The sequence below is a fragment of the Scleropages formosus genome, chromosome 10, assembly GCF_900964775.1.
Source record: "Scleropages formosus chromosome 10, fSclFor1.1, whole genome shotgun sequence".
NCBI classification, from domain to species: Eukaryota; Metazoa; Chordata; class Actinopteri; order Osteoglossiformes; family Osteoglossidae; genus Scleropages; species Scleropages formosus.
Genome location: NC_041815.1, coordinates 10,188,038 through 10,205,249, shown reverse-complemented (window position 1 = coordinate 10,205,249; position 17,212 = coordinate 10,188,038). Strand labels below are relative to the sequence as shown.

At 40.9% G+C, this 17,212-nt stretch overlaps 3 protein-coding genes across 3 annotated transcripts; 2 read left to right on the top strand and 1 right to left on the bottom strand.

Moving 5' to 3' along the window:
- Window positions 1–1,193: 1,193 nt before the first annotated feature.
- LOC108938282 (histone H1-like) lies at window positions 1,194–2,151 on the top strand. Its single transcript, XM_018758751.2, has one exon. It carries the CDS (start codon window positions 1,531–1,533, stop codon window positions 2,149–2,151), a length of 621 nt encoding a protein of 206 aa, XP_018614267.2. The 5' UTR covers window positions 1,194–1,530.
- Window positions 2,152–6,869: 4,718 nt separating this feature from the next.
- On the bottom strand, window positions 6,870–7,987 carry LOC108938322 (protein DVR-1). The gene has a single exon (XM_018758812.1). It carries the CDS (start codon window positions 7,965–7,967, stop codon window positions 6,870–6,872), a length of 1,098 nt encoding a protein of 365 aa, XP_018614328.1. The 5' UTR covers window positions 7,968–7,987.
- A 1,281-nt stretch (window positions 7,988–9,268) lies between these two features.
- Window positions 9,269–11,809, top strand: exosc4 (exosome component 4). Its single transcript, XM_018758785.2, has 3 exons — window positions 9,269–9,484; window positions 10,699–10,905; window positions 11,266–11,809. The coding sequence occupies exons 1-3, from the start codon at window positions 9,314–9,316 to the stop codon at window positions 11,623–11,625; spliced, it is 738 nt and encodes a 245-aa protein (XP_018614301.2). The 5' UTR covers window positions 9,269–9,313; the 3' UTR covers window positions 11,626–11,809.
- The last annotated feature ends 5,403 nt before the right edge of the window (window positions 11,810–17,212 follow it).

Sequence of the window (17,212 nt, the reverse complement as noted above, 5' to 3'; positions counted from 1 at the left end):
GGATTCAATTCAATTTATATTAATTCACTTAGCAGACACTTTTGTCCAAAGAAACTTACAACAGATACTATGTAGTGTTACTAGCCCACACCTTATTCACTAAGGTGACTACATTGCTAGATACACTACTTACAAGGGGTTACTCATCCATGCATCAGTGAAACACACTATGGGGGAACCTGAACAGCATGTCTTTGGACTGCGGGAGGAAACCCACGCAGACACAAGGAGAACATGCAAACTCCACACAGACTGACTTCTCACACAGTGACCTGCAACATTTCTACAGTTATTAAAGCTGTAAGTATTCCTACTGGGCTAACTGGCCACGGAAGAAAGGAAGAAAAAAGCTCCCAACTGAAAGTCAACGGAGAAAAAAAACAACCTCCCCCCACGCCTGGCCTTTACACCCCCTTAAAGAGTTAAAACTATTAAAAGGTGTGATAAAACGGAAAATGAGAGAATTGTTCAGTGGTTGAGAGATAAGTACCATCCTGGCCACTATCACAATTTGAATATCATGAATGTGTTTTTAATCAAAGAAAACGAGACGGTGTTTAGGGATGTAGGATACATTAAAATTAATTCGTGGTTTGCTGAAATACTTTTAAATTAAACTATAAATTACTTTTCTGTAAAAATTCCAAATTAATTAATTGACATTCTCTCTAACTGCTCATGGCAAGAGTTAACGAAATACTCAAATGCCCAGCAGCTTTTTTTTCTGCAGTTTTACATATACTTGATATATTGTTAATTGTATAAAAAAAAATTCTTGACTAGAAATAGAACTCCAGACCAAGGCATATCTTTTGACTGTGTTACGTCGATTGCAATCATTTTCAAATTCCTTTTGCCGAAGTCAGTGCTGCTCTTAATTATGGAGAAAACACAACCATTTCAACAAAGTATTAGATGCATATTTATTCGCGTTAATTAAAAGAAAACGTATACGAAATAAACGGAATTTCATTCTGGAATGAAGTAAAACCGCCACGCGGCCAACGCGACATGACGTGTTTTAATTCGTTCAAAAGTACTCCAATTTACATCTTACGTGATGACTTCTCGAGCTCCAAGCCCACTTCTTGATAATTTGAGGCCTTAGAAGCATATCGAGATAGTAATATATACATAAATTTAATATTTGCCCGTTTAATTCTCAAACGATTTGGAAAGTACGGCACGTCCGGTTCTATATGACCTCCAATAATGACATTTTACGGCGTATCTAAAAAAATGGCGAGACACTGCAGGGAAGACATGAGTTGAAAATGAACCTTAACTCTTTCTCTCAACTAAACGCATTTTTTTCTGTCCATCAGTCACCTCAGCGAGTCATTTTTTTATTAATATTGTGGAAAAAAAAAACACAAGAAGAGTGCTGTCGGTGCACCAGAACAGCGGGGACAGATTGCTTGAGTGTACAAGGTCCTCATGCATGCTATAATTCAGCTGAATCGCCAGCGCTCGACATTGTTCTGACAGAAAAGCTAACCCTTGTTTCCTACGACGCGGAAATCCAGAATAATGGCAGAAATCGCTCCGACTCCAGCAGCGGCTCCAGCAAAGGCTCCTAAGAAGAAAGCCACCTCTAAGCCCAAAAAGTCGGGCCCAAGTGTTGGGGAGCTAATCGTGAAAGCCGTTTCGGACTCCAAGGAGCGAAGTGGCGTCTCACTGGCCGCCTTGAAAAAGGCTCTATCAGCGGGTGGGTACGACGTGGAGAAGAACAACTCTCGCGTTAAGCTGGCAATCAAAGCCTTGGTGAGTAAAGGCACTCTAGTCCATACGAAAGGTACTGGAGCCGCGGGCTCGTTTAAGCTGAACAAGAAACAGATGGAGGCTCCGAGTCCGAAGAAGAAGCCGGCGAAAAGGGCAGCTCCTAAGGCCAAGAAACCAGTTGCGAAGAAACCTGTTGCAGCCAAGAAGAAGGTCGCTGCGAAGAAACCAACTGCCAAAAAATCTCCCAGAAAAGCAAAAAAGCCGGCGCCCGCAGCAAAGAAAGCGACGCCCAATAAAGTCAAAAAGCCTGCGGCAGCCAAGAAAGCTACCAAGAGTCCCAAAAAAGCAAAGGCAACGAAGCCTAAGACGGCAAAATCCAAGCCCAGCAAAGGCAAGAAAGCGGCTCCTAAAAAAAGTAAATGTACATAATTACTTTTAAAAAACCGCAACACAAAGGCTCTTTTAAGAGCCACTTCAGAACATCGATAAAAGGCAAAATCCATCGCCGGTAGTAAATTATATGATTAACATTTGTATATTTTAATTGTGCTTTGACATGGAAGTTTTGGCTTTAAAGTACAAAATATTCCAAATCAGGTATAAGGAAAAACCATTTGCAGTGAGTTATTCTAGCAATGCGTGAAGATTAATCAAAAGACGGTAAAATACTCCTTGGTTACTTTAAGACTACAGAGTATCTTAGGGGAAAGAAACATGGAGAAACCATGTATCAAAAGACAAGTAACGTCACAAAAACAAAAAGGAATGTACCATTTTTTTCTGCACTTCAAAAAGGACAAAACGAACCTTAAACATGTTGGAATCTGTTGTCGGAACTTTTCTTAATATTTACTGGATAACACCGTGCCAAAGTATTAGCCAATGACATGCTAAAATACCCATTTCCAAACGTTTCAGCAGAAAATGCCGGAAAAGTGAGAATGTAAGAAGACGGCAAAGGCAGGCAAACTGCGGGAATAGCTAAAACTAAATACAACACTCGTTTTATGGGATTGAATTTAAATAGCCTCTGTATTTTCATAATCAAAAGTTTTAATATCAATCACTGCTATTGGAAATAAGATTTTTTTTTGATACTGTGATTAAGAAAAAGGCAAACGAGCATTTTAAAATGGTATCATTAAACAGCAGATCATACTTGGAAAAGTAATTTCTAATGACTAACGTCAATACTGAAAACTAGCTCAGTTTCAGGTTTACTGCTCTTTTACCATATCTTTATTAATTTTCACCAGATATTAATTACACAGTTTAAAAATTTGTAATATCACTGGGTTTTTCTAAATAATTCCATTGCGTGGTGTTGGTAACTGATACATGTTTGAATTTTAAGCGGCAAAGTTGATAAGACACGCCACCAATAAATATGTTTGGTTGTCAATGATCCACCAATAAGGAGACATAAAAACACTACCCAATCGGAGCACGGCTGTCACGTTTTAAAAGACCAGGGAAGCACATAGCTTTCCACTTGCAGTAGTTTGTTAGAAATGTTCTACGATATCGCACGTACCAGGCCTGAAATGAAACTAGAAAAATCTTAATTTTCTAGAAATTTATATAGATGAGCACACACTGACTGAAACCAAAATATGTTTAGATATACATTTTCGACCCTTCACTAAAAGCTAAAATCTTTTAAAATCTAAATCGCCCGTTCTACATCCTGACACGATTTGCGCTGTTGAAGATATTAAACAGGAGGCTCACTATACCGGTCTCAACAACTTAGCGACCACTTTATTTTAACAACGACGACCTGATTGAGACCACAGCAAGAGAACAAGCACAGCCCAATACGGTGGCGCTAACGTAGCTATCTGCAGGAGTTCACGAAAACCTAAACTGTACATTTTATGCTACTTATGTTACCTCTTTAAAAAAAATCGCGTACCTTTTTAATATTTTGTCGTCTCCCCCGCCCCCCTTATATATGTTCTTTGTTCTTTTTGTGTTTTCCAAGACTGCGAGGTATTTGTGATTATGTTGTTTTTTTGATTAGCTTGTTAGTCTGATGTGCTCTAAATACTTTGTGTGTGTGTGTGTGTGTTTAAAAAAAAAAAAGAAATTGTTTCTAGGATCTTTCCTTTTGGGGCTGAAGAACAGCGATAACCATTTAGCGCAGCCGGTTGTCCTCAGGTTGTTGGGGGCGAATGTGTATTATTTCAAATCGTAAAGACAATCTGAACCGCTTGTCCCATACGGGGTCGCTGGGAGACGGAGCCTAACCCGGCAACACAGGGCGTAAGGCTGGAGGGGGAGGGGACACACCCAGGACGGGACGCCAGTCTGTCGCAAGGTACCCCAAGCGGGACTCGAGCCGCAGACCCACCGGAGGGCAGGATCCGGGCCAACCCACTGCGCCACCGCATCCCCCCCTTCTTATTTTAAAGTGATCGGTAATCATAATACCGGTGGAATTTAACTGTACCAGTTTTTCTATGCCATGTATAATGATAGCCAACTCTGCTAACATTTTTTTCAAAGGCGACTTCACATGCATTGTACACCTTTCCGTCATCCATCTCTTTCAACAGCACAGCAACATAATATGATTAAGACCTTGGGAAATTCAGAATCCCCGATTACCTGAGACACATGTATTTGGACTGTGTTAGGAAAACCATGCCAGCGAGAACATGGGAAGGTCGAACAGATTAGACCCACACTGCGCAGGCCGGGAGCAACGTTATTTGCGGTTAAACGAAAAACATGCGAAAACTCGCGTTTTTTAAAGTGAGGAATATCGCATTGCGAGGCAATCTATTAATCCTATGAAAAGCGTAGACATATATTAAATAAGCAGACACTTTTCTCTAAAGAGACTTACAATGGATACTGTGTTATGTTACCAGCCCACACACCTTGTTCATCGCAGTGACGCCACACTGCTAGATGGGTCACTCATCCATACATACATCAGCAGAGTTGGCTAAGGACGCCCTCTCTGTCACTCACACTCTGGGGAACCTGAACAGCATGTCTTGGGAGGAAACCCACGCAGACATCTGAATTCCCCACAGACTCCGTGAGCAGGGATCGAACCCACGTTTTCTTAGACATCCGAGGCGCTGTGAGACAGCAGCGCTACTCGCTGTACCACGGTTTATCTTAACTCTATTACGATTACCAAGTAAGTATTATTGGTTCGAGAAATATTCTTTCTTCGCTCCCCATTTAAAGCTGTGTCAACTTTCAAAACTGGAAACGAAGCATGACTTAACTATTTTCAATGTTGTTTTTTGGGAGGAGAGAGAATTGTCAGTATTGTTGGACGTGTTTTACTTAGGGGTAAAGGAATGTTTTACCCTTCCAGGGGGAGGGAAGCGGCTCTTTTAAGAGCCTTTACTTTCTTGTTTGGAAGCCGGGGGGGCGAGAATTTTGAGACTGTTAAGCGCGTTCACCACGGATGCGACGCGCCAGTTGAATGTCCTTTGGCATAATAGTCACCCTTTTGGGGTGGAGTGCGCAGAGATTGGTACGCGCCATACCGCAGAACGTTTCCAACGAACTACTCTAAGTGGAAGCTACGTGCTTCCCTGGTCTTTTAAAACGTGACAGCCATGCTCTGATTGGATAGTGGTTTTATGTCTCCTCATTGGTGGACATAGATCACCGGGAATCGCAAACTTTATTTATATTTACATTTACATTTATTCACTTAGCAGACGCTTTTGTCCCAAAGCGACTTACAATGGATACTATGTAGTGTTAGTAGCCCACACATCTCATTCACTAAGGTGACTACACTGCTAGATACACTACTTGCAAGGGGTTACTCGTCCATGCATCAGTGAAACATACTCACATTATCATTGGTGCAGTTTCTTACACCATTTTACCAATCAGCGGACTAATTTTGGTTTAAGACGTTACTTTGCCGTCCGTTTCTCCCGTTTGCTCATTTTTTCCTCAAATAAATTTATTGAATAAAGTTAAAAAACCCACCTTAGAACTGCTGGACTTGTTTACGAATACTTTTAAAAAGACAAAGCACAAACCAACAGAGATCCCAGGACAAAAAAGTGTAATACTCTTATCCCTTCTAAACACAACAATAACACAGATCTCTAGGACAGTTAATCAAAGGAAACTAATTGCATTAGTGTACAATTCGTTTTCTGAGTAATCCACATGCTAAAGCCATATTAAGAGTCAAGTCAACGGACCAAGCTCTTTATTCTACCCCGCACCAGCACTATTTGACCAATCCTCCATTACATCTTGGAATACAGGGCAGTTACAGTCAGCTGTCTTTAAAACTAAATATACGTTATTTAATGCATTAGAATATTATTTCAACACTAAAAATCTCACAAAAGAAACAATACTAGTGAATAGTTCACCTAAAGAAAAAAAAAACTATTTTGAAATTATTTAATATATAGAAGTCCAAGTAATTAAAAACTGGGATCGATCGTTGTATCGATCACTTTGTACAGACATACTCCAACTTCATTGGCTAATACTTTGACATAATGATATCCAATCAACATGAAATCCCTGTTCTGGGGTCTGCTTTCTCTTTGTGAGGTAATATCCACCAAGAAAGTTTATTTTTTGTAACATAGATGCATCAAAAATGAGACGACTTTTCAGATTATGATACCGAGTTCTCTTTTAATCCCAAATTCATACTTTGAGATTGGAACAAATTTTAAAACTATTTTAACGTTCGCTGATTATCCAGCCACTCTTTTGCCAGAATATTTGGTGTTTTTGTTCTATACCATCAAGGATTTTTTTCTACCAAAACATTTTAAAAAAGTATACAGCTGCTTATCATGTAATTAATCATTTGTATTGGATGACGCTCTTTATGCCCTCTATATTGATGTTGGTACATAGATCTTCCAACAGCCTTTTGTTGCTATATGAAATAGGTAAATTACTTCCTTTAGCAGCACCTTTCTTTGCTTTACTGGGCTTGGACTTTGCCACCTTGTATTCGTTGTCTTTTTTTGAGCTCCTAAGAAGGTTGCGGTCAAGCTTATCTGTTTTTCCGTTATTTTTATTATGGAAAACATGAAAAGTATACTCCATGACTACCTCTCAAAATGGAGAAAACCGTTCTTTTACAGGTGTCTAGTTAAAAACAAAAAGACAGAAAATAATCATCATCATCATCATCTACATCCACATTCATCAACTATCATATCCTCATAGTGTCTCAGCACCACGTTGTCACTGTTGTCATAGTAAAGCATAGATATGGGGGACAGTTTAACTGGGACGCAGCAAGGCTGAGGAGTGCCCTCGGGATGGAAGGAGTGCACCAGTGTTTGCAATATAGCGTGATTGGTCCCGTTTAAACTTTCACTAAGAGGAAAAGGACACTCTCCGTGACAGTAGTTGGCCATGTATCCATGAGGTGCAATTATCCAGTCTTCCCAGCCAACATCCTTGAAGCTGATGTACAGTTTCCTTGGTTTGCAGATGGTGGTGAGAGACACTGGCGAGTAATATGCATTTCTTTTGGCGCGGCGTTTGCATTGGATCGGGTTCAAGGAGACCACTAACAAGGACGCGTGGAAGCCTTGGAACACTGCCACGTGGCTGAGGTATTGCGCTGCATCTACACCACTCGCACCATAGGCTACAGCACTGGGGTTTATTGTGAGCACAAGACCATGATTTCGCCCGCGTTTCCTCCAGATCTCAACAATATTAGTCATGTTAAGTTGCATCGCACCAGGATGGAGCCGCATGGACTGTGAGAGCAGGAGCTTGCGGCTGTATGTGTGACTCACCCCCTTCAGTGAAGTCTTTAAATTCATGTAAAGGGACAAACTGAAGGCGTCCAAGCCCTTCTGTGGGAAATGGTATTGAACTCGGTGGAATTTTATGTCCAAACGTGCCAGCGTCACTTGCTCGATCTTCTCCACTGCAGATAAGTTAAAAAACAATTGTTTCTGTACGCATTTTGGACACCGACCACTTGATGCTGACACGAACCTCCCTTGGTCTTGAACGAGCCGCACGATGTTGCCTCGGACCCCGAACTCGGTGATGGCGCAGGGATCGGCCTCAAGCGGATGACTTTCTTGTTTCTTATTCCTCTTGAAGATATCCCAGAAGACAGCAGGAACAGGGGGCCGACGCCCCGGTTTTGGTCGACTGAATAGACCCAGAGCTTTCAACATCCAGCGCTCCTGCTTCTTCGCATTGTGCGCGTCTTCAAAACCACAAACGCAAGGTAGTAACATGATAAAGCAAACAATCATTACTAAATACTTTAACACCGCCATCATTCATGCAATACGCTTTCTGTAAGATCCGTTGAGCGCCGGCGGCGGAGCTCTACTTATACTCCACATGAGGACCTTGTAGACTCAAGCAGTTCGTCCTCGCTGTTCTGCTGCAACGACAGATTTCAGTTTTCTTTTCCACGATTGGCCTATTAATTAAAAGATGACTGGCTAAGATGAGTAACAGACAGAAGAAAGAACGTACTACAGATTTTCATGAAAAAATTCATTGAAAATTTTGCCAAGACTTTATTACATTATTTTACTATATTTAATTACCACGAAACAACCATGGTTAAGTTTACTTTAAATTGACTGGGAATTAGATCATATTGGGTCATGTGTCATACCGCAGAAGACTCAAGGCTGTAATTGCTGCCAAAGGTGCGTCAGCTAAGGAAAGGGGTCTGAATACTTATGTCAATGTGATATATATATTTTGGCAAGATCATGCCTCCAGCACCCAGAGAATAAAAAAGCTGACTATGCATTGAACACCAGATGTAGCCTTCCATATATTTTAATAAATTTGCAAAAATGTTACGGGGGGCGCAGTGGGTTGGACCACAGTCCTGATCTCCAGTGGGTCTGGGGTTCGAGTTCCGCTTGGGGTGCCTTGCGATGGACTGGCGTCCCGTCCTGGGTGTGTGTCCCCTCCCCCTCCGGCCCTACGCCCTGTGTTACCGGGTAGGCTCCGGTTCCCCGCGACCCCGCGTATGGGACAAGCGGTTCCGAAAATATGTGTGTGTGTGCAAAAAATGTCTAAAATACCGTTTTTGCTTTGTCATGGGGTACTGAATGTAGACTGATGAGGGAAAAATTAATTAAAACGCTTTTAGCATAGGCTGCAACGTAAAGAAAAAAAAAAAAAGGTTTATATATATTCAGACTATATATAGTCTGAATACACTATATATATATATATATATATATATATATATTGAGGTTAGGAGATGAATATTCGTATCCCAGAATATTCATTTCACAAGAAAATCAGAACTTGTTAAAATTATTCGGTAAATTAATGGATCAGGAACTGTAAATACTACGACGTGGTCTTGTAATATCCTGTGGATGTGGAAATCGTGGTCATTAATGCATCGCAGAAAAGAGAGTAACGATCAAGAAATAACAATTATTCGATCGAGCAATTAATCACACCAGTTCGAGGAACTCAGTGCTATGAAACTGAAATGAACGCGCAGTTACTATGACGTAACCACTGAGTTAAGGTTACCAACGCGGCTTATGGGTATTGTAGTCTTAAAACTCCACGTGTTAGCCTGTTAGCCTAGAAACGAGTTTCGTAGTTGCTCTTAAATATGGCTGGCTTAGAGCTGCTGTCGGATCAAGGATACCGCCTAGATGGTCGGAAGCCCTCAGAACTGAGAAAAGTACAGGCTCGTATGGGTATTTTTACCCGAGCCGATGGATCAGCATACATAGAGCAAGGAAACACCAAGGCTTTGGCGGTGGTATACGGCCCGCACGAGGTGGGTGCTTCGAAACTGGGGAGGGCCGACCGTTGGTAGCCGGAGGAGCACTTAGTTTTACGTTTTTCATCTTAATTCGTTTTATATTTGTTCATTTTTACATTTACATTTAATTATCTGACCCATCCACCTTTTCTCTTTGGGACGCAGCCGTGCTTATTAAGCAAGCATGCGCGCCGTCATTGTATTTAGTTTACACCAAGAGTCTTGGCAAGACGTGTTTCGTTTGTGAATGCTGTCGTAGCCAAACAGAGCGGCCTGTTTACGGCATACCGTCTTTATCTGGTAATCCAAAAAGCGTTCATTGCTGATAGCGCCACACAAGTTTATTGAAGCTCTTCAGTCACGGCGAAACCTCGAGTCGAGTATGGTTTAGTGTACTGTACAGTACACGGAATTGCACTGGATTAGTGCTACTCCCCTTGGCAGTACTGATTGGGATGGCATCTTTAAACACGGAGTATTTAGCTTTATTATCTGGAAACTATTAGGACGATTATTATTTATCTGTTTAGTTTACCTGTGAGAAATGACAATCCAACAAACAGCATGACACAAATTACACAGGATACCTAACTGCTGAAATACTGATGCCAATGAGCCTGATAATATTTCCCTCCACTTGACCTATTTTAATTCAAATTTATCCCCTATACAAAAATATGTATTTATCAGTTTTATTTTGTAAGCATACATTTACTTAGTACTGTTTTCTGTACTTGAGAAAAATTTTTAGACTACCAAGATGTGTGTCACATATTGTCATATTAAAATGCTGTGCGTGATACATTGTCTCAGTGTACTGTTCTGTGATCTGGTGCAGTACTATTTTGCTTAAATTGTGGCCATAGTCTGTGTATGTTTGCAGATTTTGCTATTGGTTGTGTAATATGTCTTTAAGATTGTGGGGTGGCACTGATTTCTTATTGCCAAAGTGAGTGACTTTTTTTTTTTTAAAAAAAAAAAACTTCTTGGCTTTTTTGCATTACCCATTGTCTCTGATTTATTGACTGCTATTCTGATGTCCTTTTTTCTGACTCTACTTGGTGTATGCTTTGACATTATGTGAATGTTTTCATCACTATTTGTGGTTCTAACCCTGTGCAGTTTCTTTCTGGGATAAGTGATGTATTCATCAATTGTTCTATCATAAGATGAACAAAAGGGCTCATACCAGCCCAAACTAGTTGCTGTAAATGACTGTGTCATCCTAGGTGCGTGGCTCCCGCAGCAAAACGCTCCATGACCGTGCTGTGATTAACTGCCAGTACAGCATGGCCACCTTCAGCACCGCTGAGCGGAAGAGGAGACCACACGGGGACCGCAAATCTAGCGAAATGAGCCTGCACCTCAAGCAGACCTTCGAGGCTGCTATTCTGACACAACTGTACCCTCGTTCGCAAATAGACATCTACGTTAAGGTAGCATTGGCTGCACCTCTGACAATAGTATACACCATTACAGATTAGTGCAGTAATATAAGGAATCTACTTTATTGTCTGATATCTGAAGTGACATCTAACACGTTGGACTGAAAATTTTCTTCATTGTTGATTAGCAGAGTGATAATTTGCTGACATGCCTTGCTATATTTTGACCTCTACCTAAATAACAGCTTGGTGCCTTTAGGTGGTGCAGTTATTAATGTACATTCAGGCGTGTTGCATCAAGCCTGAGAAACTGGTTATGTTCCATAAAGCCTAGAAAGCCCTGTGTACTTAACATACAGTATGTTCAAGCTAATTTTTATATTAATGCTTTCTCTCCTCTCTCCTCCTCAGATCCTGCAGTCTGACGGTGGGAATTATAGTGCCTGTGTAAATGCAGCAACGCTAGCTGTTATTGATGCAGGCATCCCCATACGGGACTATGTGTGTGCCTGTAGTGCAGGCTTTGTAGAGGACACTCCTCTTGTTGATTTGTGCCATGCCGAGGAGACTGGCAGTGGCACAGCAGTGGCACTAGCTCTGTTGCCCCGTGGTGGGCAGATTGCCTTATTGCAGATGGATGCCCGATTGCACCAGGACCATCTGGACCCTGTAATGGAGGCAGCCATGACAGCCTGCAGGAGCTTGGGCCAGGTGCTGGATGGGGTTGTGCGACAGCACCTCCAGGAGGTGTCAATACTGACAGGGGAGTAACAGAATGAAGGAGGAAGGGAGACTTGGGGCCCAGCAAAGTGGAACCAAGCAGAGCTGTTTCTAAAAATGCTGACTGTACCTCTGTTGTTGAGGTTTGATGTAAGCAGATTATTAATGAAAGTGTAAATGTCACAATGCCATAAATAATTTTTTAAAAAATCACATTAAAAAACAATTAAATGTATAAGGGGCTACCGGAATCTTCCATTTTCTGCTGGATAAATTTGTATGTGATGACTGTGGAAGTGTTCGAATGCTGATGGGTCAAATGGCCTCTTCTTTTAATTTAGAACTGGGGTGAACGTGCAGCAGCATCATACCTGTGGCATTCTGGATTCTTTTAGAGTGTACTGCTCATCTTTTTTTTTTTTTTTTTTTTTTTTTTTTTTTTAAGTGGAGAAAAATCTGGAAGATGCCTGGTATTCCTATACATTTGTCTGCCATTGTAATGAGGATTGTAATATCTAGTACACAAATCTCAGATGTGGTACAGTTCTAAAGTTGAATATAGATTTATGTATATGTGTAAGCTTACCTCTGTAGTAATGGTACTTTTGTATAAACATACATCTGGAAATTTATTATTTTGTGTTCCAGATTAAAGCTTTTATTACAAGTACCTAGGTCAACTCCCACACTGTTTATTTGGATAAGGATGCACACACATAGTACAACATGTTTGACAATTATTATAGATCACTAAAATTTAGCAAAGCCTTTCATTTTTGAACTATTTGTGGAATTTAAGACAACACAAACATCATTTGCTCACCAAGGATGATTTCTTATACATCAGTTCAAAAAAAAGAGGAAGTCTATCATTTATAAGACAAGAGTTACAGAGTCTAATTACAATTTTAAAAAAGGAAATTTGGTTGCAAATCAAAAACCTAATAATACACATGGCCATTTTCAGCCTGGCCCTCTTTTACCAGACTGACTTGTTGTATTTTTGTAGGTTTATCAATAACTTCTGTATTGTAGCCCCATTGCACAGTCTTACTACCAGCAAAGTACTCAGTGAATTCTTCTGAGAGCTCACTTTTGCAAGCGGGCAAAGGCCTTGAATGAGACTCTACCCTGATCCCTGAGATCATTTATGGTCATGATAGATACCAACAACAGTAAGGAACAGTGACAGTCAACTGAGCAAGATGGTCTTTGTCTAATACACGCAAGAACTTTTGAGAGGATGATCAGTGTTGCCCAGTAGGAGGTCTAGCTGTGGTAAAAGCCTTCATGTTCTGGGCTGGATGTGACAAACTTGGTATGTTTGGGGGCTGTATTTTCCACCAAAGTCCTGCACTGGGAACACCTGGCACACTCCATCTGTAGATACATGTAGAGTGGTGCTTGAAACTTTGGAAACGCTTAAGAATTTTCTCTATTTCTGCGCAAATGTGACCTAAAACATGATTACATTTTCATGCAAGTATTAAAACTAGATAAAGAGAACCAAATTATACAAATGAGACAAAAACATTGTTTGTTCATTTCTTTATTGAGGAAAATTATCCAGTGTTACATGTCTTTGTTTGGCAAAAGTATGTGACCCTCTAGGATTATCAGTTCATTTGCTGGAGAAATTAGAATAAGGTGTGAGTGGGGGTGCGGTGGTGCAGTGGGTTGGACCACAGTCCTGCTCTCCGGTGGGTCTGGGGTTCAAGTCCCGCTTGGGGTGCCTTGCGATGGACTGGCGTCCCGTCCTGGGTGTGTCCCCTCCTGCGTTGCCGGGTAGGCTCCGGTTCCCTGCAACCCCGTATGGGACAAGCGGTTCAGAAAGTGTGTGTGTGTGTGAGTGGGGGAGGCTCTGTCTTATTTAAAGAACAGAAAGCAGGGCATTTATTATCAAAGTCTGATTGTGACAACATAGCTTTGTGAAACTGTGTTATGGCTTGTGCAAAGGTGCTCTACTATTGTAGATGTTGGTCATATTGTTATGATGCTGCTGGACTTGAGTGCTGTGTTTGATACTGTAGCCCATAGTATCCTGTGGAGTAGACTTGAAAAACCTGGTTGGACTAAGGGGTACTGTCCTGAAGTGGTTTGACTCATATTTACTTAAGTGTGAACAATTTGTCTTGAAATGTGATTACTGCACCCCCTCAACTAGGGTTTGGTATGGTGTGCTACAGGGCTCTGTTAGGTCCATCATTGTTCTCACTCTATATGTTACAACTGGGTGATATTATCTGCAAACACAATATTCGTATGCTGATGACACATAGCTATGTCTTATTTAAGCATGATGATCCACCACATGTGGTGTCTTTAGCTAATTGTTTACCTATATAAAACAGTGGGTAAGTTCAGTGGCTCTAAATGCCACTGAAACAGAGGTACTTATGGCGGGTGGTGATACCAAAACTCTTGACACAATCACATTAATCTTTACCACAAGTGGTTTAAGCTTAAAGAATACAGATTGTGTTAAGGATTTGGGTGTCTTGTTGAATGGAAAGCTGTCATTTGTGTCTCATGTTAATGCTTTGACTAAGTCGTGCTTCCTTCAGTTGAGAAACATAGCTAAATTAAGATGATTCCTATATAGGGAGTATGCTGAGAAACTGGTTCATACTTTTGTTTATTTTTAGAGAGCACTCTTTTCTCATGCAGTGAGGTGTACCTTGCTGAATTGGGAAATTAAGCTACCACACAGCAACAATGCCATTATTACCTGTAAACTGATTTGGAAGTCTTATTTAATCTAGAATGCCCAGGAGGGGTGAGCAGCCATTACCACTTGGACCCCCAGAGGTTTTTTCCTCCGTTGACTTTTAGTTGTTCCTTTCTTCCATGGCCAGTAGGCATAGTTCCTTCCATCCATCCATTGTCAACAACCGCTTGTCCTGAGCTTTATAAACTATTACACTAATACTTGCTTTATAATGTTTTATGCTAGTCTGTAGTCGACTGTCTTTTGCCTGATGTATTTGTTTCTTTGCCTTATGGTTGTGTTCAAGTGCTCTGTGTCACTGCATGAGAAGAGTGCTCAAAAAATAAATTGAATTGATTTCTAAGGACCTCTGAAAAAGAGTTGTTGATGCTCACCAGGCTGGAAAAGGTTATAAAACCATTTTTAAAGAATTTTGACTCCAATCCACTGTCATACAGATTGTGTAAATTTAGAAAAAATTCAACACCATTGCTATCCTCCCCAGGAGTGGTTGACTAACCAAGATAACACCAAGAGCAAGGTATGTAATAGTACAGAAAGTCACAATGAAACCCAGCGTAATATCTAAGGAACTAAAAGCCTCTTTTGCATTGGCTAATGTCAGTGTTCATGAGTTCACCAGCAGGAGAACACTCAACAACAATCGTGTCCATAGCAGGGTTGCAAAGAGAAAGCCACTATTCTCCATAAAGAACATTTGCTGAAGAGAGTGGATGGATATGCCGGAAGGATAAACCGGAAGGCTATCGGAGAAAGCTGTGGATGGCTAAGATCAAAACACAAGTTTTTGGTTTAAATGAGAAGTGTTATATTTGGCAAACGGGAAACACTGTATTCCAGCATAAGAACCTCATCCCATCTGTGAAACAGGGTGGTAGCAGTATCATGGATCGGACCTGCTTTCCTGGATGTCAGGGTATCCATCCTTGAACTGAAACTCAAGAGAAAGTGGGTCATGCAGCAAGACAAAGACGCCAAACACATGTCATTCTAACAAAGAATGGTTAAAGTAGAAGAAAGTTAATGCTTTGCAATTGCCGAGTCAAATTCCTGATCTTAATCCTATAGAAGTGGGCAGTTTGTGTGAGGAAACTCACCAACATCATCACATCCCTGAGTTGAAGCTGTTTTGTAGGAAGGAATAGGCTGAAATTCCTCCAGATTGGTGCAGAGGACTAATCAACAGTTACTGGAAACCTTTAGTTGCAGTTATTGCTGCACAAGGATCATACCATTTATTGAAAACAAAGGTTTACATTAGCCACACACAGATATGTAATATCAATGTATGAATGACCCATTGCAAGTTGTGTATCTAGCAGTGTAAGTCACCTTGGTGAATAAGGTATGTAGGCCAATAACACTACACACACACACCTTCAGAACCGCTTGTCCCATACAGCATCAGAGGTAACGGGAGCCTACCCAGTAACACAGGGCATAAGGCCGGAGGGGGAGGGGACACACCCAGGACGGGACGCCAGTCCATCGCAAGGCACCCCAAGCAGGACTCAAACCCCAGACCCACTGGAGAGCAGGACTGTGGTCCAACCCACTGCGCCACCACACCCCCCAATAACACTATATAGAGTTAATTGGAAGTCACTTTGGATTAAAGCATCTGCTAAATAAATACATGTAAATGTAAATTCTTCAAATAAATGAACAAGTATAATATTTTTGTCTCATTTCTTTAATTGGGTTCTCTTTATGAAGTTTTAGGACTTGTGTTTAAATCTGATCATGTTTTAGGTCATATTAATGCAGAAATAGAGAAAATTATCAAGGGTTCACAAACTTTAAAGCACTAATGTAGGCAGCATGCTGATACATGGGACAGCCTGTAGTAATGTTATGTAATGTAATGGTTAGAGCTGCTGCCTTTGGACCCACTGATTGTAGATCTGAACACTACCTGTAGCTGTAGTACCCTTCTGGAGGAAGGGTACTACCACCAATCTGGAGGAAGTTTACTCTAAATTACTCCAGTGAAGTTGCCCAGTTGTATAAATTGGTAAATAATGTAGGTAGATAGCTTAACAGAGTAAATAATTTTGGAGAAAAGCATCAGAGGTCTAGCACATATAAACCTTGTTCAACAATTTTTACATGATGTTTTGAACTCCTGACTGAATACTCTGATTTATTCAATGAAAAAAATCTAGTATCGGGAACCATTGCACTGACCTCAAAGGACTCAGGTTTGAATACGTGGTCCTTCTGTACTATTGCTGAATAAGGTAATATAAAAGATTTAATTCTGGATGTGGTGACACTAGGAGACTGTTCACTAGTGGTGCATATGTCACGTGTGTATGATGAGTCTTTTCTCCCCTCGGGGTTTGCCATAGGCGGGACTTGGTTCATCATGCGCTCTGGAGTGCATCAGCCAGTCTGTAAGTTTCACACGTGTTGCATCCGATAAAAACTTTGTGAAGATGTTTGAAACCAAACGGGTATCGTTTATTTTCTGGAGCCCTAAGTGTCTAGGCGAACCCTACAAGAACGCTCGGTTATTTATAGTAATAACAATGAATATAAATGGGAAAATAATCATAATGAGTGTTTTAAAGGTATTTATTTAACAGGACCGTAGCTATCAGCTAAGCTAATTTATAGCAGCAAACCTAAAAAAAACACAGGAATGAAGCTCATCTTTCAGTATTTCACTCATTAAAGCCACCAACCACTTATATAGATAGCATAGATGAATAGAAATCTGAGTCTGAGTTGGACAGCAAACATCATTATGCAACCACAGTCAGCTCTCGGAACGTGAGTTGAATTCACTGTGTAGTGTTAAAACAAAGCAAACTGAGGTGAGGAAAATAATACTAGCGTCAAATAGCCTAGGCTAGGACGCCACACGTCGGTACAATTCACTCTGGTAGTACAGACTAGTGTAGTTTA